Source organism: Rhizoctonia solani, chromosome 10 (assembly GCF_016906535.1).
Source record: "Rhizoctonia solani chromosome 10, complete sequence".
NCBI classification, from domain to species: domain Eukaryota; kingdom Fungi; phylum Basidiomycota; class Agaricomycetes; order Cantharellales; family Ceratobasidiaceae; genus Rhizoctonia; species Rhizoctonia solani.
The window spans coordinates 1,297,520-1,321,348 of NC_057379.1; the positions used below are offsets into that span (position 1 = coordinate 1,297,520).

Sequence of the window (23,829 nt, forward strand, 5' to 3'; positions counted from 1 at the left end):
TAGAGAAGGTAGCCAGCCAGCTAAGTAGCCGGCCCCTAAGTAGTTCCCAGACGCTCACCACCCCTTTACTCACCACACCTCCCAGGCCTAAGGCCCCCTTGCAGTAGTATAGAAGTAGTAGACCGCCCTAAGCGGTATTAGTATAGCCTAGATAGTTAGTTACATAAGCAGTGTCTGTAGTAGTACGGCCATAAGCGCCCGCCCACTAGCGTGTACCCAACCTTATAGTTGGCGTACAACATTGTAAAATTGACTTTTGTAGGCTTGATTGACAAACAAGAAGACTCCTAGTACTAGCACAAGGGAAAAAACCGTGATCGGGGCTACCTTGCGGGACATAATAATCAAAAGTCCCCCACCCCCACGTAGTACCAAATTGCTATAAGGCTAACGAGTCCTATCGCCCGCATACCACGAGTTTTGCCGGAACTCTGCAGTTAGCAACCCTAGTCAGCTGAAGTACCCGCTTGCAAAAAACCCGCTCGTATCACGATTGCCAGATCTGTTGATTCGTTGTAGGGATTGTCCAACGCTAGGTACTTGACGCAAGGGTTTAGCGTATAACACACTGCGCAAAAACCGCTCATAAGTCCTGCATCAGGCACCTACCTTCCCCACGCCGTATCCACTATTCCATCCACACGCTCTGGCGCCCTCCACCCCTACTCCCGTCCAACCAGTCGCTCCAGCCGCCGCTCCGTTCCATCCCATTCCCAACCACCCACTTGCAGCCCATCTCCCACTCCGCAAGACCTGCCAGGAATGGAACCGGAGCCAACCCTTAGCGCTCTCCTCAAGGCTATCACAGCCCTCTCCACCCAAGTTGGGTCCCTCCAGGACCAAGTCAAATCCCAAGGCAAGCAAATTATCCAACTTGTTGCCATATGCAAGGAGACCAACGACCTTGTTGGAGACAAAGATCAGGGCGGAGCCCAAGCCAAGCCTGGCCCATTGACTGGGCCTGTCACCCCTCCTACCCACTTGGGAGGGGAAACCCACACTCCAGGCACGATTAGGCCTGGACTCAAGGCCCCATTCCGGCCCCCTAGAAACACAGGCTTTGAAACAGAGGATGAGGAAGATCAAAGGCGCCCCAAAAGGGAGCCTCAAGGAATGCCTAGGAGGCATCTAGGGTCCCTAACCCCCTTTGACGCAGGGTCCAGCGTAAAGCGACCTAAAATGGACCTCCCTGAACCTTATAAAGGCAATACCAGGGGACGCAAGGCCACGCAATGGCTGGATCGAATGATGCTCTGGGTTGCTCTCCACAGGGACCAATTCGACGAGGAAGAGCAAATGGTGGTATGGATCTTGTACCACATGACCAACAAGGCAGCCAATTGGGCACTCCCTATCATTGGGAACATCATCAAGGGCAAGGGTAACCCTCCCACCACCATCCAGGCCTTAACGGCAAAATTCAAAGAAGCCTTTGCTGACCCAGACGCAAAGAGGGCGGCTGCCAGAAAGATTGCCGCGTTGACTCAGACCACCACCACGTCTGAGTATGTCACAGAATTCCGCAACCTCATGGCGGAACTTGACTGGAACACTGAGGCATACATTGCCCAGTTTACGCAAGGCCTTCATTGGAAGGTCAAGGAACTCCTGTCCACCAAGGACAACGTCCCCGACAATGACCTCAAGGCCATTTTTGCCGCCTCAATCAAAATTGACAACACTCGTTGGGAAAACAAGGAGAACCGCCCAAAAAAGGCGCCCACCAAGTCCTCCCCGGTCACCACGACCACTTCCTCCACTACTGCCACAAGGGTCCGGTTATCAGAGGACCCTAACTACATCACCCCGGAGGAAAGAGACCGCCGCTGTGCATCTGGCCTTTGTGTCAAGTGCGGTCAAAAGGGGCATGGGATAAAACAATGCCCCAATGGATGGAAGGCCACCCCCAAGGAGACCGCTAAGGTAGCCCAGGACGAGTCGGAAAAAGAATAAGGCCAAGGATTACCGTCAAACCCTTGGTCTCAAAATTAGAATCTCATGTATCTATCTCGGAGTTTGTAAACATTGCTATGGATTCAAATAAAAAACCGCTCCTCTTTTTAGATATGATACTGCAAGATTCTCCAACGGAATCTATAAAAACCCTGGTTGACTCAGGGGCCACTTCGAATTTCATATCCCCCACCTTAGTTGAAAAATTAAAAATCCCAAAAACCCTACTCAAAAATCCACAAGTAGTGAGAATGCTAGACAGTACCATTTCCCAGACTGGTCGCATATGGCACCAGGTACAGCTTGCGGTTTTGGTCAATGACCACCCCCACACCATTCCTTTCCTGGTATGCCCTATAGGCAACACCCCGGCAATCCTTGGCATGACTTGGCTAACGGCAGAATCTCCCTTAATAGACTGGCAACAGGGCTTAGTCACTTTCCCTGAGCAAGTTCAGATTGCATCCGAAGAAGAAGCCAATTCAGATCCTCTTGCAGATCTCCCCACACAATACCACGAATTCGCAAAAGTATTTGGGGAGGAGGAGTTCAAAGTACTTCCCCTGCATAGGGAATATGACATTGCCATCAACCTTGTCCCTGATGCCAAACTCTCCCCTGGTCCTATTTATGGTATGACAGACGCCAAGTCCAAAGCCCTCAAGCAACATATCGAGGAGGAACTAGCCACAGGCAAAATCCGCCCCAGTACCTCCTCCGCAGGCGCCCCGGTTATGTTTGTGAAGAAAGCAGATGGTTCCCTCAGATTGGTGGTTGACTACCGGAAGTTAAACGACGTAACCCACAAAAACGTGTATCCACTTCCCAGACAGGACGATCTTATGGCTAAGCTCAGGAACGCCAAGCTATTCACCAAACTGGACTTACGTTGGGGTTATAATAATGTTAGAATCAAGGAAGGTGACGAGTGGAAGACGGCCTTCAGAACCAAATATGGGCTATTCAAATACTTAGTCATGCCATTTGGACTCACTAACGCCCCGGCCGCATTCCAACACTTTATGAACGACCTGTTCAGGGATCTGATCAACGTCACAGTGGTAATTTACCTAGATGATATTCTCATCTTCTCAGAAAACCCAGAAGACCACCCAGCCCACGTCAGAGAAGTATTGTCACGACTTATGAAGAACCAACTCTTTTGCAAATTGTCAAAATGTCACTTCCACGTCACTACGGTTGATTATCTTGGCATTGTTATTTCCCCTTCAGGTTTCTCCATGGATTGGAAGAAGGTAGAGGCAGTGACATCATGGCCTCAACCCAGAACGGTCAAACAGGTCCAGGCATTCTTAGGCTTTGTTAACTACCTCCAACAATTTATTCCCAACTTTAGCTCTGTTGCGCGTCCCTTACATAACCTCACCAAAAAGGAAACCCCTTGGTCATGGGGAGGTCCAGAGGAAGCAGCCTTCCAAGAACTTAAAACCCTAGTTACCCAATCCCCGGTTCTGATCCACTCCAACCCCAAGCTCCCCTATTACCTGGAAACAGACGCTTCAGGAGTAGCTATGGGCGCCATCTTGAGTCAAAGAGGTCCAGATAATTGGTTGCATCCCATCGCCTATATGTCCAAGTCCTTCTCAGGAGCAGAAGCCAATTACAATACCCATGATAAGGAGCTCCTGGCTATCATTAAAGCACTAGAGGAATGGAGGATATTCTTGGAAGCAACGGACAAACCGGTACAGGTATTCACGGATCATAGGAATCTGGAGTATTGGATGCAGGCACGGACATTCAACCGCAGGCATGCCAGATGGCGCATATTCCTGAGCGATTTCAACTTTGAGATCCACTATTGCCCAGGAAAGCAATCAGGGAAACCAGACGCCCTATCCAGACGATTGGACTACGTTGATACACCACCAGAACCAGAGGTTATGTTACCCGCAGAAGTCTTTGCCAATACATCAGAAGAAGAGCTGGAAATTGTCACGGAAATACGCTCCAAGCTAAGGGAAGATCCATCCCTTGAATCCATCATCCAGTTCCTAACTGAAGACGCGGATAACGCTCCTCCCTCCATTTGGAAAGCTTACAGAGACTACAATTGGGAGGAAGACCTACTATGGTATCAAGGGAAACTTGTGGTTCCAGACTCAGAGGCCCTAAAGGAGCAATTGCTCAGGGAATTCCATGACTCCCCACTAGCCGGCCATCCGGGTCAGCAGAGAACCCTTGAACTCCTAAGTCGCAACTACTGGTGGCCAGGGATGAAATCATCCGCCAAGGAATGGGTAGAATGTTGCCCCACATGCCAGGCCAACCGACAAGCCCACACCCCGGTTATCACCCTCAAACCTCTGGAAGTTCCCCCCTATCCGTTCCACACCATTTCCTATGACTTTATCACTGGATTCCCAAGGTCAAACGGTCACAACGCAATCTTGGTAGTCATTGACTCCTTCTCCAAATTTGGGCATTTTATCCCAACTACCAAGAAGATCACCTCCAAGGGTCTGGCGGATTTATTCATCTCACACGTGTGGAAGCTCCATGGGTTGCCAGTCAAAACAATATCAGACAGAGGGACTACGTTCACAGGAAAGTTCCTAAGGGCACTCTACCAACGTCTTGGAGTAAAACCATCCTTTTTGTCAGCCTACCACCCGGAGTCAGACGGACAAACGGAGAGAGTGAACCAGTTCATTGAGTTCTATCTAAGGTCGTACGTTGCGGCAGACCACTCGGACTGGGCCTCTTGGTTACCATTAGCGGAATATGCCTACAACAATGCAAGACACTCTGCCACTGGGAAAACCCCGTTTGAGTTGGTATACGGACAAAATCCTGTCATGAACCCGTCCAACATTCCAGCAAACGTTCCAGAAGCCAATCTTGTGGCAGACACCCTTGCACAAGAATGGAAAGAAGCAGAGGCAGCCCTGAGGATGAGTAAAGAAAAGATGATTGGAAACAAGGGAATAATACCGGAATACTCAATTGGTGACAAAGTTTGGTTAGACGGAAAAAACGTGGAGCTCAGAACAAACTCCAACAAACTAGACCCCAAGAGACTAGGACCATTCGAGATCACGGAAAAAGTCTCCAGTCATGCGTACCGCCTAAAACTCCCAGAAACCCTGAGAATCCACGACGTATTCTACGTAGGATTGCTGTCCAAAGCGCACGAATCTCCAAGCCAGCCATTCCCTGATAGACCCCCTCCAGAAACAATAGAAGGGGAAGAAGAGTACAAAGTTGAACAAATCATTGACTCTAAACGCCAACAAGGAAAATGGTTCTATTTGATCAAATGGAAAGGATATGGCCCGGAAGATAACTCATGGGAACCGGAAGAACTGTTGGAACACAGCCAAGAAGAGATCAAGCGATTCAACAGAACTAGACTCAGAAAGGCTCATGACGCCGCCAAGAGCCTTTAAGGGGGGGGCAATGTTATAACCTCCTTAACGATACCACCAGAATCGGACGAATTTTCTATTATTTTTAGTATTTTTTACGGACTTGATATCTTATGTTTTTCAATCACGTGATCTCGGCGCTTATTATGCCGAGATGCCGCGCCGAGATGCCGTGCCAAGGGCGCTTAGGAGAAATCCACGCTTCTGCGCAATCCGCAGCACGCTTCTCATTTGTCTTCTTACTTCTTTCTCTCACGCGCACAGACCATGTAGATAGTGTGCGTTGTCTATATATACAGCAGGGAAATCGCTTGGAAACACCAAGTTGATTTTACCTTGTCTCTTACTCATTAGAGAAGGTAGCCAGCCAGCTAAGTAGCCGGCCCCTAAGTAGTTCCCAGACGCTCACCACCCCTTTACTCACCACACCTCCCAGGCCTAAGGCCCCCTTGCAGTAGTATAGAAGTAGTAGACCGCCCTAAGCGGTATTAGTATAGCCTAGATAGTTAGTTACATAAGCAGTGTCTGTAGTAGTACAGCCATAAGCGCCTGCCCACTAGCGTGTACCCAACCTTATAGTTGGCGTACGACAATTTTAAACAAAGTCAATTGGACAACATTTTCAATCATGTGACTTTGGCGCTTATATCATATGCTAAGTGCCAAGCCATGTCCCCAACCTGTGCTTAATCAGCATGCATAGCCACCTCCACCTATGATGTCATCATGACATGTCAGTGACACATATGCATGAGTAAGGCCAACTGCAGAGCAGGGTTCTTATTTGATACAGTATTGCATATGTTGTATTTCTAATTAGTTCTCTCCTGTAATATATAAGGAGGCCAACCAACCATGGTAACACCCAGGTCAATTACCTCTTGTTGCATCCACTTATTGTACAAGGCCTTACAGCCAGCAACTACTTAGTCACATGCCTTAAGCATTGTTCTCATTGTACTTAGGTAGCTTGCCAATGCCTTATAGCGTCTTGTCACCATAGTATAGTTGGTTGTTGTTGTAGGTAGCTTTGTCATAAACAGAGGAAAATAGAACTAGCCGGAATTGAACCAGCTTGACCACTAAGCCATAGAGCCCTATTATTCCTCTGCTGACAACCCATGATTACACCTGCTACCCCCCAAATTTGGGCTTGGGCCAGCATGCAACCACTTGTACTGGTCATGTGACCGTGTCCAGGACAAGCTTGCTTGTTGCCTTAAGCAACTTTTACTTAGAACTACACAGCCACAAGCGCCCACTGCCTTGACACCCCTTAAGGATGTTTAGGACAAGGTAACTTGTATTCTCAGAGCTAGTGTGCATTGTATTGAGCTGTGATTGAGTTCTTGTGCAACACCCATCATTGTTTGTTCTCTACTGCTCAAATTTGGATATACCCAAGTGTAGCCCACCCTCCAATACTCAGCAAAATATGTGGGGTGGAATAACATGTGATTACATGTAATTGGGGTGTTGTAACATCAGGGGTTTGGTAATGGTGTAATTGGTGTTACATGATGTTATAACTGTATATCACATCAGTGTTATCACGTGTACTTGTGTAATGACATGTTATTGGTGTGTTAATACACCATTACCAAACCCCTGGTGTTACAACAAAAACAGTTTTTGCTGAGTAGTACCGCTGCAATAGCGCTGGCACTGTGCTACTTAGCTGGTGAGATCTATCAGTGAAAAGTGAACACTTGGTTACTACTACTAATACACCCTTTGTCAACCAGACATCATATACACTTGATATTCAAAGATACATCTCCCGCGTCATATTCTCTTTCAATATGTGTTACGCAGTATTCAATAACTTTTACCAATACGCTCCGCTTAAGCTGAAAGCGCGTAGTTTGTATCGAAGTATATAGTATCAGTAAATGCTTCTTATATATATTTATATCTTGCTACAAGTCGTTGAGCTCTGTATTTGATCTTTTGTAAGATAATATCCTGTGTAAACGAGACTGTCCATTCGATGCGGAATACATGCGCGTTAAATACATGTCGGAATGAGACCTAGTCGCGGGAGTAAACGGTACGATACGAACAGAGATTAGATAGTATACTATGAGGTACGGAACACACATGTGGATATCTTGTATGAGATCGGTTATTTACTTTAACAGTTTGCCACCTACACTGAAACATTGTTTGAATTAAATTAGTCGCTTGTCATTGTGAGTGATGAGAGGGGCTACACTGGAGCTTTATTCTCGTGTATCCTGTGTGCACTATAATGATATGTTGTGGGCAAACAATCGAGAGGATATTCATTGACATCCTACACTAGTGCACTTGAAGTCCCTTCAGTTGTTCCTTAACCTAGCCCATACGTAATCGGGGACACGGTGCATCATGTGGGGCTTCCCATCTTCTCAGCGATTTTTGAGAGAGAACAGATCCTAACAAAAGCATACACCACGTTATACGTAGAGCAGAGTGTACAATACATTCAATCCTTTAAGTTGAACCCTTTATCCTTGATGGATTAAAGAATCAAGTCCTATAGCTACTACGGATATGCATTCAGGCCAATTAAATATACTGACAATAGCCACAGTTAATGAGCCGAAATATGAGTTTCATAGTATTGTACACTTACACAAGGATATTGTTTAATTAGGGCTGTGCAAATCTCTTCTTTTGCGAGATCTTCATCCCGACGATCCGTGCCATATGTTATGCTACATACTGAAGCCGACAAATCCAAGCCATTCATTGAATACGATGTTAGCGTAGGCTACACTCAACACAGCATTTCAACATACCAACAGGGCGCCACAGAAATTGCTTGCCTGGCGGCGCTCCAGGTTGGAACTCGTATCTGCAGCTCAAAGCACACCCTTTAAGCTCCAACCAACGGGAGAAATAATCGTACGAAGACTCGCGGAATTGCCGTTCAAGGAGCTGGTCTGAGTTAATTCCAGAGGTTTTATGCCCAAGCCACTTGAGAATATCCAGGCTTGGATGTTGGCTAATTTTAGCGGGGGTATTATGAGACATTGAGAGAGTAAAAGAATCGAATTCAGGGAAGGGAGCAGTCAGTACAGGTGGGTTGAAGCTCTCTCACAAGGCTCATAATATACTCAAATCCCAATAAAAAGACGGGTTGCAGCGCACACTTGTTCTTGTATTCATAGTAACTTATTTACCCTTCTCGGTAAAGGGGAAGCCCTTCGCAACTAAGGTAAATGATTATCGGTACACGAGGCCCAAAGCTGTTTTGAATCATTCCGGTCGGTTGATATATGTATTGATTGCTCTTGTGACCCTGAATAAATAGAATTCAACAACCGAACAACTGAGATTTCGGCTATGGGGAGGGTTCACGGTTATTTGCGATGGCTGTTTCCTCTGGAACGGCAATTTCGAATCCTAAGTAGGAAGAGAAGTAGCGGGCCAACTTTTAATGATGGTATAGATAGATTGCTGATCTCACACAATCGAATTCGCCTCGGACTATCGCGATATAAGAAATCTCCAACACCAGGGTATACGTGTCGACTGCGCCAGACGCCCTGTTTGTACTCACTCTTTTCCTGCTCATTTTTACTTCACTTTCTCAAGACCTGGATCCGATATCATATATCCGAGATCCATCTGACATTTACTTTGGCAAAGCAACCCTTCCCGAAAGCTGTCTGTTAGTTGGGGAATATGTGAATACAACAGCTTCAGTGTCCCACATTACATTAGATTACAAGAGCATCCCCATGGGGAAATAGAGCGGTGGCCAGGCATGAAAACGTTGTACGTACGAAGTATTGTATCTGTAGAAATTCTTCGTCGTGTATATTTGTCTCCCTAGGTTTAGCTAGGTATATTTTTGTACTAGCATTACATTGTCGAGCCTCCCGAGCACGGGATGATTAGAGCCTCCACCTCTATCTGGAGCTCATAATATTAGACAGGCGATCGCCGCCCCGTGGCATGTAGAAGGTCAAGCTCCCTAGGGTCCTTGCTGTTATCGAGTAGATCCCTGCAATCAACATCAAACATGTGTCTGGAAGACAATAACCTATTAGCCAATCATAGAATTGCCACCGTTTTTCACTCACGGGCGAAACTGGTTGCTGGTCCGTGACGAAGTTATTTGCAGGCAAATTGCGATGTAATCTTATGTACGACTTAGTGTGGATCGTCTTTGCCTATACTCGACTTGCATTATCACAAGAAAACAGAATAGCATACAGTAATGAACCTTAAGTTTCATATACGCGTCTCGATTGGAATGCTGCACGGATGTCTGTATTAGTATATTATGATAAACTGCGGGTTTTTTTCGTTATCCGCGGGTGTATCCGTCACTCACGAGCCTTTCTAGCCCACAGTAGTATGTTTCGGGGTGGTGCCGTTTCATGGCTTTGTCGATGGAGTAGTACAACTTCCCAGACTTTGCTCCCTGGTCGTATGTAGTCATATCATTGTACCTATTCGTCGCTTGTGTTAGATGACCTGGCCTATGATAAAGTAGGCTCCGGCTGGCTCGACGCCTCTGATTAAGCCATCCTCACGGCCGTATCCTCCGTTATGACGGTAGTCCTTCCTCTGATAATTTATCGTATAGTCGCCTGGCTGCAGTTTTTTGGTATGATTTTGCGAGGAGAGAATTAAGGGAAGTGAGGAAAGAGAGACACCGAGTACGTTGCTTTACTGGACGTGACCGATGGCAGCCACGTGATACCGTAAGACCTACTTCCCAACTGGGATCGCACCACCCCCATACTTTATACTTTAATTTTTTATGAGATATGGTGTATCAGAAATAAACTTGTCAAAATCAATGTTCAGGCGTTTTTGTAAATTCTAACTACAAAGAGTTGTTATAGCTATGTTTGATTAGCTGGGGCTCGAATAATGGTAAACGTAGTACAGCAGAACACCCGCGGGATGGTTGTAGCTCATAACGAGTCTATGGCTTCTTGCTATGGAGATCTGACTATACATGCGTGTATGCCTATGCGGGGAGGAGGCCTGCCTTCGCAATGCCGAGTGCAAAACCGCAAAATGGGGCAATGCCCGAGTCGGGTTTGAGGAGACACGAGTACGACTTACGGGCCGCGTAGGTCATCCGCGCTCGGAAAACGTAGTGCCAGGGAAGCATGGCGGGAACAAAAGGCAACGACTGCATTGCTCCACCCGTCTGTCCGATCGGACGTAGCTCGAGCCGGCAGCCACGTGAGGGAGCAGTTTGCTTTGTTCGCATGTAGCTCCTTAAATATGAATCCCAAAAAAAGGCAGCCACGTGAGCCTTGTATGTAGCCTCGCTCTAACTGAGCCTCGGTGTCCGACCATGTGTTCGGGTCCGAGTAATAAATTGTAGCAAAAAAAAAAAAGGCAGCCACGTGATCTCGTGAGCGCCGGTTTCCTAGGCTCCGCCGGCCACGGCGCACTACCTCATAATTGGCCTTTAGCTTACTGGCCACAATAACTCCTGGGGCGTAGCATGAATGTCCAGAAGTCGGAGATTTTTTGTACGAGATTGTTTCCCTTTCACATGTATTGTACATAAGACTTATCGTAATCCTGGGAATGAGATGAGATATTCTAAGTCCGGCCGACGAGCCTACGTCCTCCGAACTGACCGCCTCCACTGGAGACTTATAGCACCTAATAGTTTATTATTTTACGAAGAGAACTCTGCTTGATAGTGACACCACACTCGGCCAAAACCCGAAAAGCTCAGGGCTACTTGGAGGCAACGTCCCTTGTCCTATTCCAGGAGCCTCTGGGGATCTATTTTGAAAAGGAGAAGCGCTCAGCGCCTGTATTTCTAAACGGAAATGCTCCCTCGTCTTCGGTCCAGCGCCAAGTTGGGTAGATCCGGCCCTAAGATCACACGACGATCACTGCTTGGGTCAGCCTCAACGATATTTTTGTTCTATAGCTTGTCCCGATCTTTTCCAACTTCGTCCGCCACCGGTCCTCGATTTAAACCACTACACCGCCTTGTCTTACCTATTCAAATCATGGGTGAACAAGATACGAATGGAAAAGCAGGCGCGCGCACTGTAAATACGAGCGAACGACTGGATGCCCTTAGGCTTCTCATGAAAGAGAATCAAGTGGACGCGTAGTACGTGTATAGCGATGAAGGGTGTCTCATGTGGAGGATCTGATCATTCAAATCGATAGTGTGGTGGTGTCTGAGGATCAACGTGTGTTGGGAGTAACGCGTGCTCATAACATATTGATTGAGGCATATCGCAGACTCTAGCGAATACCTAGCGGATTGCGATGCGAGGAGGGCATTCATCAGTGGTTTCGATGGGTCTGCAGGTAAGTACATAAACCGGCTGTCTATAGGTAAAGTCCACGCATCTGGGCATCTGGACAGGATGTGCGATCATATCTGCTTCGGGAGCCTTCCTTTTTACCGATGGTCGTTATTTCTTACAAGCGGAACAACAGCTTGATAGGTGGGTCCATCACCACTGGGGGTGCTTGCTACTGTCCTTACGATTGGCATCAACTTTAAAATAGTAATTGGACCTTGATGAAACAGGGCCTTCCTGGTATGTACATTAGTCTCCCGGCTCTATTTTGAAGTAAACCAAAATCAATATAGGCGTACCAACATGGCAAGAGTTTCTAGCAAAGGTTTATCAGTTTGTTAAACCAATACTTCAGTCAACTAACCCATGATTCCAGAAACTTCCTGACGGCACCAAGATCGGAATTGACCCAACGTTGATTTCCGTTTGTATGTCACTTTTTTGTTTGATTGTTCTAGTGACCAATTTTATACATTCAGCGGATGCGACGTCTCTCAAGAAAACTCTGACCCCACGAAATTCTTCCCTAGTTCCAATCTGCTCCAATCTTGTCGACAAAGTGTGGAATTCACGTCCAGCTAGACCTGCCAATCCAATTCATCCCCTTCCGCTGGAATATGCGGGTGCATCGGCAGCCGAGAAACTGGGCATGCTTCGAGCAAAGTTAGCTCGAGCTGGTGCCACAGGAGTGGTCGTATCTCTTTTGGACGAGGTGGCTTGGTTAGTTGGGATGAGGGGGTCCGATATTGATTACAACCCTGGTACGCTTGAAGACACTAACTGAATATGATCGGCCATCTAACGCGACTTTGTGCAGTTTTCTTTGCGTATGCCGTAGTTACGCCTAACACCGCCACTCTTTTCGTCAACTCCTCTCAGCTGACCCCTGAAGCGCAAGACAACCTGAAGGAGGCGGGGTGGGAAATGGAGCAATATGAATCTATTATGAAACGGCTAGAAGAACTGGGTTCCAAGGTCACCGAAATAAAAGAGGAAGTGAAAGTGACCGAAGAAGAAGATGTCGAAGATACGCAACCGAAAGGTGAAGCACAAGGAGTAAGTGAAAGGTCTCATCAAGCACCTTTTATAATGACCAGCGTGAGCGTAGAAAGTCCTGATCGACTCCAAAGCGAGCCTGGCAGTAGCACACGCGCTAGGCGACAATCGTTATCAAATAGTACGCTCTGCTGTTGCCGACGCCAAGTCTATCAAGAATACCGTCGAGCTTAAAGGGTTCCGAAATTCCCACGTTAGGGATGGAGTAGCATTGGTGCGTGCACATATACTCCTTCAGCTTCAGTATTTCTAATCTTATATACACTTAGGCTCGGTATTTCGCTCACCTTGAGGAACACTTGTCGGGCGCCGAGGAGCCCAAGTGGAGCGAATATCAGGGCGCACAGGTTTTGGAGCGTTACAGGAGCGAACTTGATTTATTCAAAGGGCTCTCCTTCACTACCATTAGTAGTACGGGACCCAATGGAGGTAAGCCATATCTATAAAGACCATGGCGCCCACTCAGCTCATTCTTCTCTGTTCGATTAGCAATTATCCACTACTCCCCTGCCAAAGAAGGCTCCGCTGAAATCAAGAAGGAGCAAATCTATTTGTGCGATTCAGGCGGTGCGCTTTCTGTTTATCACTGATCGAGGGTATAAAAAGCCAACCTAACATGGATTATAGCTCAGTTTTTAGACGGAACTACCGATGTTACTAGAACTTGGGTAAGTTTATTATCATGATCATCAAACCACCCTTGTTTTAATTTAAACGTATTCAGCACTTCGGGACACCGACGGCACAAGAGAAGCGCGCATTTACTCGCGTTTTGCAAGGCCATATTTCCATTGACACGGCGGTCTTTCCAACTGGGACAACGGGTGAGTATATTACTACCCTCCCTTTATTTGACTGACATCCACCTACATCCGCCAGGATACTTGCTGTAAGAGCAAACTGTCCACCACCAATTTTCTCTCAATTTCTGACATTTCGTTAACTGGGACTACAAAAGTGATGCTTTCGCCAGGCGTGCACTCTGGGCAGATGGACTAGGTAAATTCTCGATCCATTCCTGATCGTAAAATACTGATGTCATCTTGAATAGACTATAGGTATGTGTCAAAACTATGAACTCATCTATGCATATGGCTAACTATGTTTAGGCATGGAACCGGACATGGTGTCGGTCATTACTTGTGTGTTCACGAAGGCCCTCAAGGTATCGGCACACGTATTGCCTATAATGATGTATGTTCTTTCACTCTTGCTTTTAACGCCTTTAATGCTGATAATAAATAGACCAAGCTAAAAGAAGGCATGGTACTTTCCAATGGTATATTATGTTCCGATCACCAACTCACATTATGGTGCTCACTGACCACGGTCGCAGAGCCGGGCTACTACGAAGATGGGAAGTTCGGTATCCGCATCGAAAGTATTGTCCTCGTGCGCAAGGTCTCGACCCCAAATGACTTTGGATCTCGCGGATATCTTGGCTTCGAGCACGTTACCATGTGCCCAATCCAAACCAAACTTGTAGACAAGACATTGTTGACGGCTGGAGAGATACAATGGTTGAACGATTATCATGCTGAGGTACTCAAGAAAGTTGGCCCCGAGCTAGCTAAGGTTGGAGACTCGAGAGCCCAGGCATGGCTACAGAGGGAATGCGCCAAAATATGATGCCTACACCCAGCCTTTGTATATAAATTGAAATAGTCTGAATCCATGTAGCTGTACCTCACGCGAGTAGATTTTGGTGGCACAATTTATGTCAGCCAATTTAAATACCCCGATTCACCCGTCTATCATCCGCTCGTCGGCACATGTGGGCCAACGCCATATGGGTCAACATCAGCACATAGCATTAAAATGAGGGAGCATTTATGTCTCATTACTTTATCAGCCCATCGCACTGGGCGGTTCCAAAACAACCATTGCTCTAAGCCTACTTAGTCGTAGATATGAGGCCAATATATTCTGCGTCGTCCATATATAAATATAATTTTAAGATTCCACCCCATGTATGAGTAAGATAAATCTTCGAACCTTCTTAAATATAGGTTGCTTCTCTGACCTCCGATATCAGCGATAAATATTTTGGGAAATTACCATAGACTGGAGGGCCAGGAAACATCCCCAAGATGTGGTGCAACCAAGACGTGGTTAACAATCTGCATTCGAAATCAATATACATAGCGCATGTCCTCGAATATCTCCTAAAGTACATGATATAGACATATGTCAAGGTTCACTGAAGTCCAGTCCATCCAACCATGGCTTGAATTTACAAACGCTAGCCCATCGCCTTGCTGAGCGTTTATGGGTCACGCTCAATGAAGCACAGAGGCCAGCAAGTCTCTCAGCCCCAGGGCCGCGTACAAATCTCCCATCAGAATCCACGATTAAAGTCCGTTTTCCTACATGTATGCGCTGACCTGGTGGTAGCTTCAGGTGATGATTGACTTTCTCGATCGACTCACACAATCGCTGAATGAATTTCTCGTCCGGGGTTTCCCCCCGATATGGTTTCCCCGAGATTCGTGTAGAGTTATGGATTTGAACAACCAACGCTGTGCACGGCATATTGGTACCGAAAAGTTGTATTGCATTCACATTCCAACTGTGAGCGTTAGCACAACCTATTCCAGAGTTGATTTCAGACATGAGATGAGTCTCATACGACGTAGCGTTCATGTCGTCCACCCAAGTTCCACTCAAGCGAATCTGGTCGCTGTAACGCCCAGCATGAATGTACACGGTTTCATGCGTAGAGGTTGATTTACTTTTGACCATCAACTCTTGGAATACGTCGCCCAGGTTAAATGCATACTCCCCCTTATGTGGCCCATCTCCAGGGAAAGGCTCGAGTTTAATTGGGGCACCCTTGTGAGTCTGGTGATGGGCTAGAGGCGCAAAATTCGCGAGTCGGAGCCAAAGCTCGACATTTCGGGACCCGTCGGAACCGAAATTAGTAAGTGGGCGTACGAGAGGTAATGCCATGTCTGGGAAGGGCCGAAGTTGTGTGTAGGGTGCTTCAGTACATATTAGTAATCGACCCAATTCGGACATCCCATATATATTCTGGTCAAACGTGATTTTATATGAGATAGTGGGTGGTTGGGATCTACGGGAAACACATACGGTGATTCGAATATCGAGTTCCTCCAAGGATTTCGATAGAGAACTTCCAATGGCTGCCCCACTCAAAGTAAACGAGTAAAGTCCCCGGAAAAATCCTGCGTGCTCCGCGAGGGTCGTTCTGGGCATTTGACAAACTTGTCCCGCATCACACGCAATTGCACCCACATCGAGCGTTTTAGCCCAATCAATGAGTTGACTCGATGAAAATTCGAGAATGTTCATGAACCAAGCAAAGGCAATGGGAGTGGCGGTCGTTAAGTGTACGAAGAGAGTTCGATAAAAGTTCTGCCAATAGAATGGTGCAAGAAGAAGGCGAGGATGGCTATGAGGTGTCTTGTCTGTTCGATCCGGGAAGATACAGTTGAGGTGCATTCGACAGTTGTACTCGTGCCCGATCGTGTGGAAATAAAGAGATAATCTCAGTAGTTTGGGATAACCAGTGGTCCCTGTAGACTGCAAGATGAGAGCCGGGGAGGGGCGTTGGGGAATAGGCCAAGCAGGCGATGTACCTACTAATTCAATTGCGGTGAATATTACGTACGTCCAAAGAACTCAGATTCGTACCTTCCCGCTGCTTTTCAGACACCGCCAGTCGGTGAGCCTGCTCCTCTTCAGGAAGCTGTATTATTGGCCCATCAAATCGCCGCTTCCGTTCTATGACCCAAGCATCATCAAATCCCGAATATATTATGAGATCACACCCCGACTGCGTGAGCTGACTGTCCAATATATTAGGATCCGCGGTTGAAACAAACTGCACGGAGCATCCGATTGCCCAGAAAGCAAGCAAGTGAAAGATACTATGGAAATCTGGTTCAACCAGTATACATATAGTTGTTCCCGGTCCAACGGGGCGATTGGGAATAGAGTGCTCCGTTTGATGAAGTATTTCGGTAAGCCTTGGTCTCCATACCATCGCTAAATGCGCGATAATAGATCTGGCTTCGGCGCAAGTGACGTCTATCCATCCCATTGAAGGAATATGACCAACCGGAAACCGGAATAGGGTGGCATTAGGTGTAGAATCAGCGACGCGAGGTATAGCCAACAGAAGGGTTAGCTCATCATCGGTGAGAGGGTCGCTGTCACTCGGACCGGGATAGGCTGCTGAGAGTAAAACGGTCGGATGGAGGCCCATGTGATGGAATTGAGGAAGAGATATGATGGTCTACGCTTTAATTCTGAAGTCGGTAGAGCAAAATAACCCTACTCTGCAGTGGCCTCCAAGTATTTATATGCGTTCGAGCCGCTTTGGCCACGTAGGTACGGCTACAACACAAGCTGTTGACGTCAGCATGCTAACTGATATGACTTGAGAGCCAAAGATTCAATTGAATGATTGATTTTAGTGTTCAGTAATTCGACTCCTGTCATCTCAGCGGCATATCAATGCTATTGGCTATATGGGCGACTCAAGCTTGTATACTGGTTTTGAGCTCCGTACTAAGGCATTCCCCTTTAGGATCGTCCAAGTAGCTAAAGAAGGCGAGCTCAAGTCGCCAAAGCCTGGAATCAAATAAATAAGTTGCACAGTAAGCCCCCAAAGTCCGGATTTTCCGGACTTAAAAAACCGGGCCTTATATGCGGGATTCTGGCAAAATTCGACCAGCATTTTTACGAATCCGCATCCCGGCCTCAGCTATGTATGCCGCCGAACTGCGGGTTCTGCGTACAGTGAGTTGACAACTGATTCACCACAGTGTTATTTCGCTTGTATATGCGAAGCAAAGGGGCCGAACCTTCGGGAGGTACCACGAGATTGATCAGAACAAGGACTCGATTAAAAGCGGAAGCCACAGGCGCAATCACAAATGCGGTCAGAGACCGTGAATTAAAATATTGCGTCACAAGCTGATCATGTGGGTAACACAACGGAGCGGAACTTGTGATACGAAAAGCTTCATGGATGAATCGTCTGAATGATATCCTAGCATTAAAACTAAAAAGAAGCGAGTAGCTATAGAATCAGTGATGTCATTGGCTAGAACCTACAAAATTTTGCAGATTGATTCATTGGCATCAACATTTATATGAGGATTAATTGAAATCCGCAACCGACCTGTGTGTAATCCACGGTCGTAGAGTGGACAGTGCGACTTACGTAGGCTTGGACAATACCACCGACAACAAAAAAAAACCCTACAAACCAGAACGCAATTCTGCCAGTGATGCCTCAACCGCAACAGAATAGCGCCTATACTTTGCGAGCTACGCAGCAGAGCTGGGGGAATCGCACAACTAACACTCGATTGGGACCATGCGTCTCGCCCTAAACCCCTTCCCAGCCTGGGCTATACCCACTGGCAATTACAGTTTGCAGCATACATTCGTTCACCTCTTAGCCACTCACATGGTCCAGCGCTGTGAGGGTTTCCAACTCTCCGGATGTATTTTGACTCATTACAATAGCCTACCGCACCTCCGTTCCAACTACTTCACGAGACTATGCATGGGGTTGTTGTTGGGTTACTTGGTTTCTTGAAATTTGCTACCGCCGCAGCCTGTCTAGCTATCCAACCTGTTCGCTGTCCTCATTCTAGTGGATATGGGGGATATTTCATTTGAATCGTCGATTGCGTACAAGAGGCAACAAATGACCAGCTAAAACGTACGTGGGCAGCTGATCTGTCGTATGTCTAGGCATCCTGTGCCTTTTTTCGTTGCCCATTTTTTCTTTTCTCCAGGCCATGGGAGTACCGTTACTGATCTCGATAGGGCATTTGGACAAAGGCAACACCAATATGAGTACGGGCTATTTACCAAGCGCCAACTTATCCGGTTAGAACTTCGGTACGGAGTTGTTTTTTAATTGGAGAAACCCCCATAATAAAACGGATGATTGTTCGGAATACCCTCGAGTTTACTCAAATCATAGATCAAATCGATATATCAATCAAGAGATTTCAATCGGGAATAATCGATTACTACGCGTGCGCGGAAGCTTAAGGCTAATTTGAATGGTCGATTACGATGCTTTATATGGGCGAGTCTTTATCAAACACGCATGTGATGTATTGGTAATTTATAAGAGTATCAAGTTCCATAGTAGGCTTGGATTTTACTTCCATGTCATTTACAGCCGAACGCGACCATCATAGCGATAATTACACTAGGCTCAGAACCATACGGGAAAGAGAAAGAAATGCAAAATCTTAATGTCCAAAGGCTGAAGAACGAACGTATAGCTTTGACCATCGAATGCATATGAGTAGGGATCGCATGTAGGGGTGGTTTCAGCCTTTACTGAGAAATTTGTCCTGTAGCTAAGAGGCAGTATAGTTTTGTAGGATCTGCTTGAGCAACCGGAGTGGATTTTCCCTTTGTTTTAAGTCTAAAGGGTCTTCTAGTTAGGCAAAATTGATTGAGAAACGGGATTATGGTACTTACGAGGGATTATAACTCGAGCAATGTATCGAATAAATTGCGTTGTTTGCACTATTTCTGAAATATCAGCAAGATGTTTCAAAGATCGAGTGAAACCAAAGACTTACCCAGCTAACGTAACGGAAGCGGCTCGAGAAGTGGCAACTGAGGGAGACTGGCGACCCATTGAGGCAGTTGATAGTTTCAGTGAAAACGGCTTTAATGAGAATACGGAAATGCTTTCCGCTACTCAGCTCGTGCTCCATTCATTATATATCTGTTGCCTTGATGTGCAGATCCTACTGGAGAAAAGTCCCCCTATCTCCGCAAATCAGAACGGCTGTGTCGTTACCGGCGGGATGTGCCGCGGCATGGTCTCGTCCCTTGGTAGTCCATCTGTCTTGCTCTTCGATCAATGGACCTATTTAGCTGTTGGCTGTGTTAACTTTGTTTGGGTACTGATAGCGTGTAAGCCGCGGCAGATGTGCCATCGGTACCCAAGGTTATGGTTAATTGGGGCGCTGGCCATGAGGCATAAGGGATAATACCTCAAGTCCAGATGACGTCTATGAGCGCTTCATGGGGTTTGTCCTACCTGTTATTAATATGCCCTGTCTATTGCTATCATAGCCTTTCGAGCGTTCAAGGCGTTTCAGTTGATTGTACAGATTATCTTTACTTTGTTCATGTGGTGTATAAAAACTATATAAGTATCTATACAAGCTTTGCCTCGTGAAATAAGATGCTTATCCTTATCAAAATATTTGACAGCTAATTCACCTGGACTGTGTGAAATGCATGGTGATGGCCACTCACATCTTTGTTACTCCCGACGGCATACTCTACTCGCCGGCGGAGCGTGGAGCGATAATTCGTAACTTGAAGCTTGGGACTAATTGAACAAGGTTTAATCAATCCTCAATCGGTCTCTTTTCCAGGGAGATGAGCGATGGAAAACCCAGCCATACGTGTATAAACAACACAAATTGAATAGATTGATAGCGCGCGCGTGAATGCAATACCATCGATTATCAGCCGAGCCGGCGGCAACTTCAGACCCGTTTTGCCGCCTCGTGTTGTGTCGTCTTATGGCTAACGCCACACTAGATAGAGCGTTCACTTGGAAGAGGTATGCATACAGTCGGACAGTTGGGGATAAAAAAAAAGGGTTGGGATCACTACGTCATGTGTACAATATATAGCATAGCTCAACATCGATTGAAGGGCGCCCCGCCGGATGTATGCCATTTACTTCGGCTCAGAGCGCAGCCATTGAACAGGACATGCGTTAACCTTGTTTCATTTACTGTTCCAGGTGCTCCTCGTTGCGCCTCGTTGGGAACTTGCCGGGAGTGACTGCTCGTTTACAACATCGAGAGCCACGTCAAACAGGATTTGCGAGGTTCATAGAGTGCTTGGTAATCAACCCTATTTGGGTCTCGAAGGTTACAAGCCACGAGCCACTCCACTTTCGGCGCTTGTGTGCAAGCGCCGACGACATAGCCACACCGTATCGGTGCAACCTAGACCAACCCTATTCCCTATCACAGACCTCACCACAATGTCGCAAGCGCACCTTGTCAAAGCGCTAGACCAGATCAAAAACAAGGAAAAGGGGGTGCCCGATATTGATTTCACAATCCATACACTTGAAGATGGGTCAGTTGTGAGCACACAGGAGAGGGCGGTCAAGGATGTAAGTGATACGCGTCTTTTTTTTTCTTTTTCTTTTTCTTTTTGCTAATCAAGCCACTAGGTTCAAGCACCGGCTATGCATCGACCAACAGACGCGCAATTTTTCTCGCGTGTGGACCCGTCAAAGCCCGATATTGCGTTTTTAAAGAATCATTTTTACCGCGAGGGGCGATTGACAGAGGAACAGGCGTTATGGATCATCGAGCAAGGAACGGCGATATTACGAGCAGAGCCGAATCTGCTAGAGGTTGATGCCCCCATAACAGGTATGGATCCACCCATCCGTATAGAAGGTGGCTGATTTCCTGGACCAGTGTGTGGCGATGTACACGGCCAATACGTGAGTTATTATAAGAAAAAAAAGGAGCGCGAATAATCCGATTTTGGAAATAGTATGACCTTATGAAACTGTTCGAAGTGGGTGGAAACCCAGCCGATACGCGATACCTGTTCCTGGGCGACTACGTAGACAGAGGATACTTCTCGATCGAATGTGTTCTCTACTTGTGGTCTCTCAAGATTTGGTACCCCGATACCCTATTCCTCCTGCGCGGAAACCACGAATGTCGCCATTTGACGGACTACTTTACATTCAAGCTCGAATGTAGGTCTAATCACACCTTTTATCGAATGGGACTAATTGACTTTGTAGGTAAACATAAGTATTCTGAGCGACTCTACGAAGCTGTTATGGACTCATTCTGCACTCTCCCCCTCGCGGCCGTTATGAACAAGCAGTTCCTGTGTATTCACGGTGGCTTGAGCCCTGAGTTGCATACTCTGGACGATTTGAGGAATGTGAGTCGCGTTTGCTGTTTTCCGGATCTGGCTGGGTCGGAGCTAGAAGAGCCGAGTTGGAGTTGCTACCGGCCCATTGGATTTGGCGTGCTCGCCTCGGAGAACGAAGGAACCCCGTTTATTTCCTTTCCTTCACTTTTATGGATCTACCAACTAGAACTGACTATTTACGTTTACTTCTTCGATTGTTCTACCCCAACATCGATCCCTCAATTTTGGCGTTCTCATTACCCAATGACTTCCCACTTGCTTCGCCCGAAACGTCCAAATATCCTCATTTATACAATAGATTGATCGGTTCCGGGAACCTCCTACGCATGGTCTCATGTGTGACATCCTTTGGGCTGACCCACTCGAGGATTTTGGATCCGAAAAAACAACAGAGAACTTTGTGCATAACCATGTGCGAGGGTGCAGCTATTTCTTTACGTGAGTACCATGAATGCCGTTTTGACCTTTTTTGCGAGGAAATGATGGGCGCACGTCGTTTGGTCTCATGTTTGATTGGGGCTCAAAGAAGTATTGCAACATTCGGCTCTAAACGTTTTTGTTTTGATCCAAGAGTTGCTGAGCATCTTTTTTTTTTTTTTACTTGCTCCACTCGTCGCGACACGCGTTCTTTTCCCCGCGCCTGGTGGGGTAATTAATCAATCAAATTAATCACGGACATGCCCTGTGCAAGGGTCTTGCGTAAAGTCTAATAGTCAAGCCACTTGAGCTTTTAGACTTTGATTCTAGATTCGTCATTTTCATAGTTTCATTTCTTAGCTTTGTTTGATTTCACGCTCCTATGATTTGTCTGTTTGACTTAGATTATGGATCGCGAGGCTAACCGAGTGTTTCGTAGATACCAAGCGGCATGTACGTTCCTTGAGAGGAATAATCTGCTGTCGATCATTCGTGCGCATGAGGCACAAGATACTGGGTACAGGATGTACAGAAAGACAAAAACTACTGGTCAGTCCCTTTGGAGTACCTGCTCCACCATTCCCCTTTATTGCACCGTTTTGACTAACTTACCTATTTGTCTATAGGGTTCCCTTCAGTAATGACGATCTTCTCTGCTCCCAACTACCTCGACGTGTACAACAACAAGGCCGCAGTCCTCAAATATGAATCCAACGTTATGAATATCCGGCAATTCAACTGCACGCCTCACCCATATTGGCTCCCGAACTTTATGGACGTGTTCACATGGAGTTTGCCATTCGTGGGAGAAAAGAGTGGGTGAACAAGAAACCATATCATATAAACGAGACTCTGACAATGCCTGTTTGATAGTTACGGATATGTTGATGGCGATTTTGAACTGCTGTTCCCAGGAAGAGCTCGAAGCCGAAGAGGAAGAGACTCTATCGCCAACCGTATCCGATAGCGAAAAGGTGAGTTTTTTCTTATTGTGATTTGTATCAAGATAATAATGGCCATAGGCTGGCGACGAGGATGGCGCGGAACGCCGAAGAGTTATCAAGAACAAGATCCTTGCTGTGGGTAGGATGAGTCGTGTGTTCTCGCTGTTGCGGTGAGCTTGTTTTCCTTTTTTTGTCCGAAAGTATTGGGCTAATGGGAGGGCAGTGAGGAATCCGAACGTGTTTCCGAACTCAAGAATGTTTCTGGTACTGGAAAACTACAACAAGGCGTACTTGCTGCTGGAGCCGAGAATATCAAGGACAGTATCGGATCATTCGATGATGCGTAAGTTCGCCTCGCACGCAATTTTTGAAATTGGCTAACCTCGATCCCGACAGTCGTAAATCTGACATTGAAAACGAACGTCTACCACCCGAGCTGATCGACCCCGCCGAACACTTTTCCAATGGCCCCACACCTGTCGAAGAATCTCCTCAAGACACCCCAGCCCCATTCACATCCAAACACTCGAACACCGGATCAATTACTTCTCTCGAAGCAGTCATTAACAGAACTGTCGCCGACCTTGATTCTCCCGGTTCACCTCACTCTTCTGGTCCAAGCGGCAAGCGAGGTCACATCAGGGCGAGCAGTCTTGGTACGACCATGACCAGCCCGAGTACTCGGCGACGAAGCATCGAGAGTACGATTAGCCTGATCCGGGAGGCCGTCGATGGGCGTTCAAACGAGAACGACGCGGCGGTCGATCAGATGGTCGATCAGTTTGCCGGGAAGCGAGGTAGCCGAGGCAGTTCACCTGCGAGGAGCTCGGTAGATATATAATG

The 23,829-nt window shown here is 46.8% G+C and overlaps 5 protein-coding genes across 5 annotated transcripts; 4 read left to right on the forward strand and 1 right to left on the reverse strand.

Annotated features, from left to right (window-relative positions):
* Positions 1-762: 762 nt before the first annotated feature.
* On the forward strand, positions 763-1,953 carry RhiXN_08587 (Retrotransposon-derived protein PEG10; the record flags this gene model as incomplete). The annotated part of the gene is made up of 1 exon (XM_043328403.1): positions 763-1,953. The coding sequence occupies one exon, from the start codon at positions 763-765 to the stop codon at positions 1,951-1,953; it is 1,191 nt and encodes a 396-aa protein (XP_043183788.1).
* A 113-nt stretch (positions 1,954-2,066) lies between these two features.
* RhiXN_08588 (Retrotransposable element Tf2 protein) lies at positions 2,067-5,363 on the forward strand (the record flags this gene model as incomplete). Its single annotated transcript, XM_043328404.1, has 1 exon — positions 2,067-5,363. The coding sequence occupies one exon, from the start codon at positions 2,067-2,069 to the stop codon at positions 5,361-5,363; it is 3,297 nt and encodes a 1,098-aa protein (XP_043183789.1).
* A 5,963-nt stretch (positions 5,364-11,326) lies between these two features.
* Positions 11,327-14,317, forward strand: RhiXN_08589 (Metallopeptidase family M24; the record flags this gene model as incomplete). Its single annotated transcript, XM_043328405.1, has 20 exons — positions 11,327-11,433; positions 11,493-11,515; positions 11,568-11,636; positions 11,695-11,776; positions 11,841-11,872; positions 11,926-11,957; positions 12,009-12,060; positions 12,112-12,393; positions 12,450-12,688; positions 12,741-12,902; positions 12,958-13,117; positions 13,178-13,255; positions 13,316-13,356; positions 13,413-13,512; positions 13,568-13,577; positions 13,647-13,687; positions 13,740-13,746; positions 13,798-13,882; positions 13,934-13,967; positions 14,025-14,317. The coding sequence occupies 20 exons, from the start codon at positions 11,327-11,329 to the stop codon at positions 14,315-14,317; spliced, it is 1,929 nt and encodes a 642-aa protein (XP_043183790.1).
* A 1,034-nt stretch (positions 14,318-15,351) lies between these two features.
* Positions 15,352-16,916, reverse strand: RhiXN_08590 (AMP binding enzyme; the record flags this gene model as incomplete). The annotated part of the gene is made up of 4 exons (XM_043328406.1): positions 15,352-15,368; positions 15,421-15,718; positions 15,779-16,287; positions 16,343-16,916. 4 exons carry the CDS (start codon positions 16,914-16,916, stop codon positions 15,352-15,354), a joined length of 1,398 nt encoding a protein of 465 aa, XP_043183791.1.
* A 3,786-nt stretch (positions 16,917-20,702) lies between these two features.
* Positions 20,703-23,827, forward strand: RhiXN_08591 (protein phosphatase 3, catalytic subunit; the record flags this gene model as incomplete). The annotated part of the gene is made up of 12 exons (XM_043328407.1): positions 20,703-20,837; positions 20,898-21,102; positions 21,151-21,176; positions 21,230-21,440; positions 21,489-21,634; positions 21,924-22,063; positions 22,482-22,591; positions 22,669-22,857; positions 22,916-23,016; positions 23,065-23,156; positions 23,210-23,329; positions 23,383-23,827. 12 exons carry the CDS (start codon positions 20,703-20,705, stop codon positions 23,825-23,827), a joined length of 1,920 nt encoding a protein of 639 aa, XP_043183792.1.
* Positions 23,828-23,829: the final 2 nt, after the last annotated feature.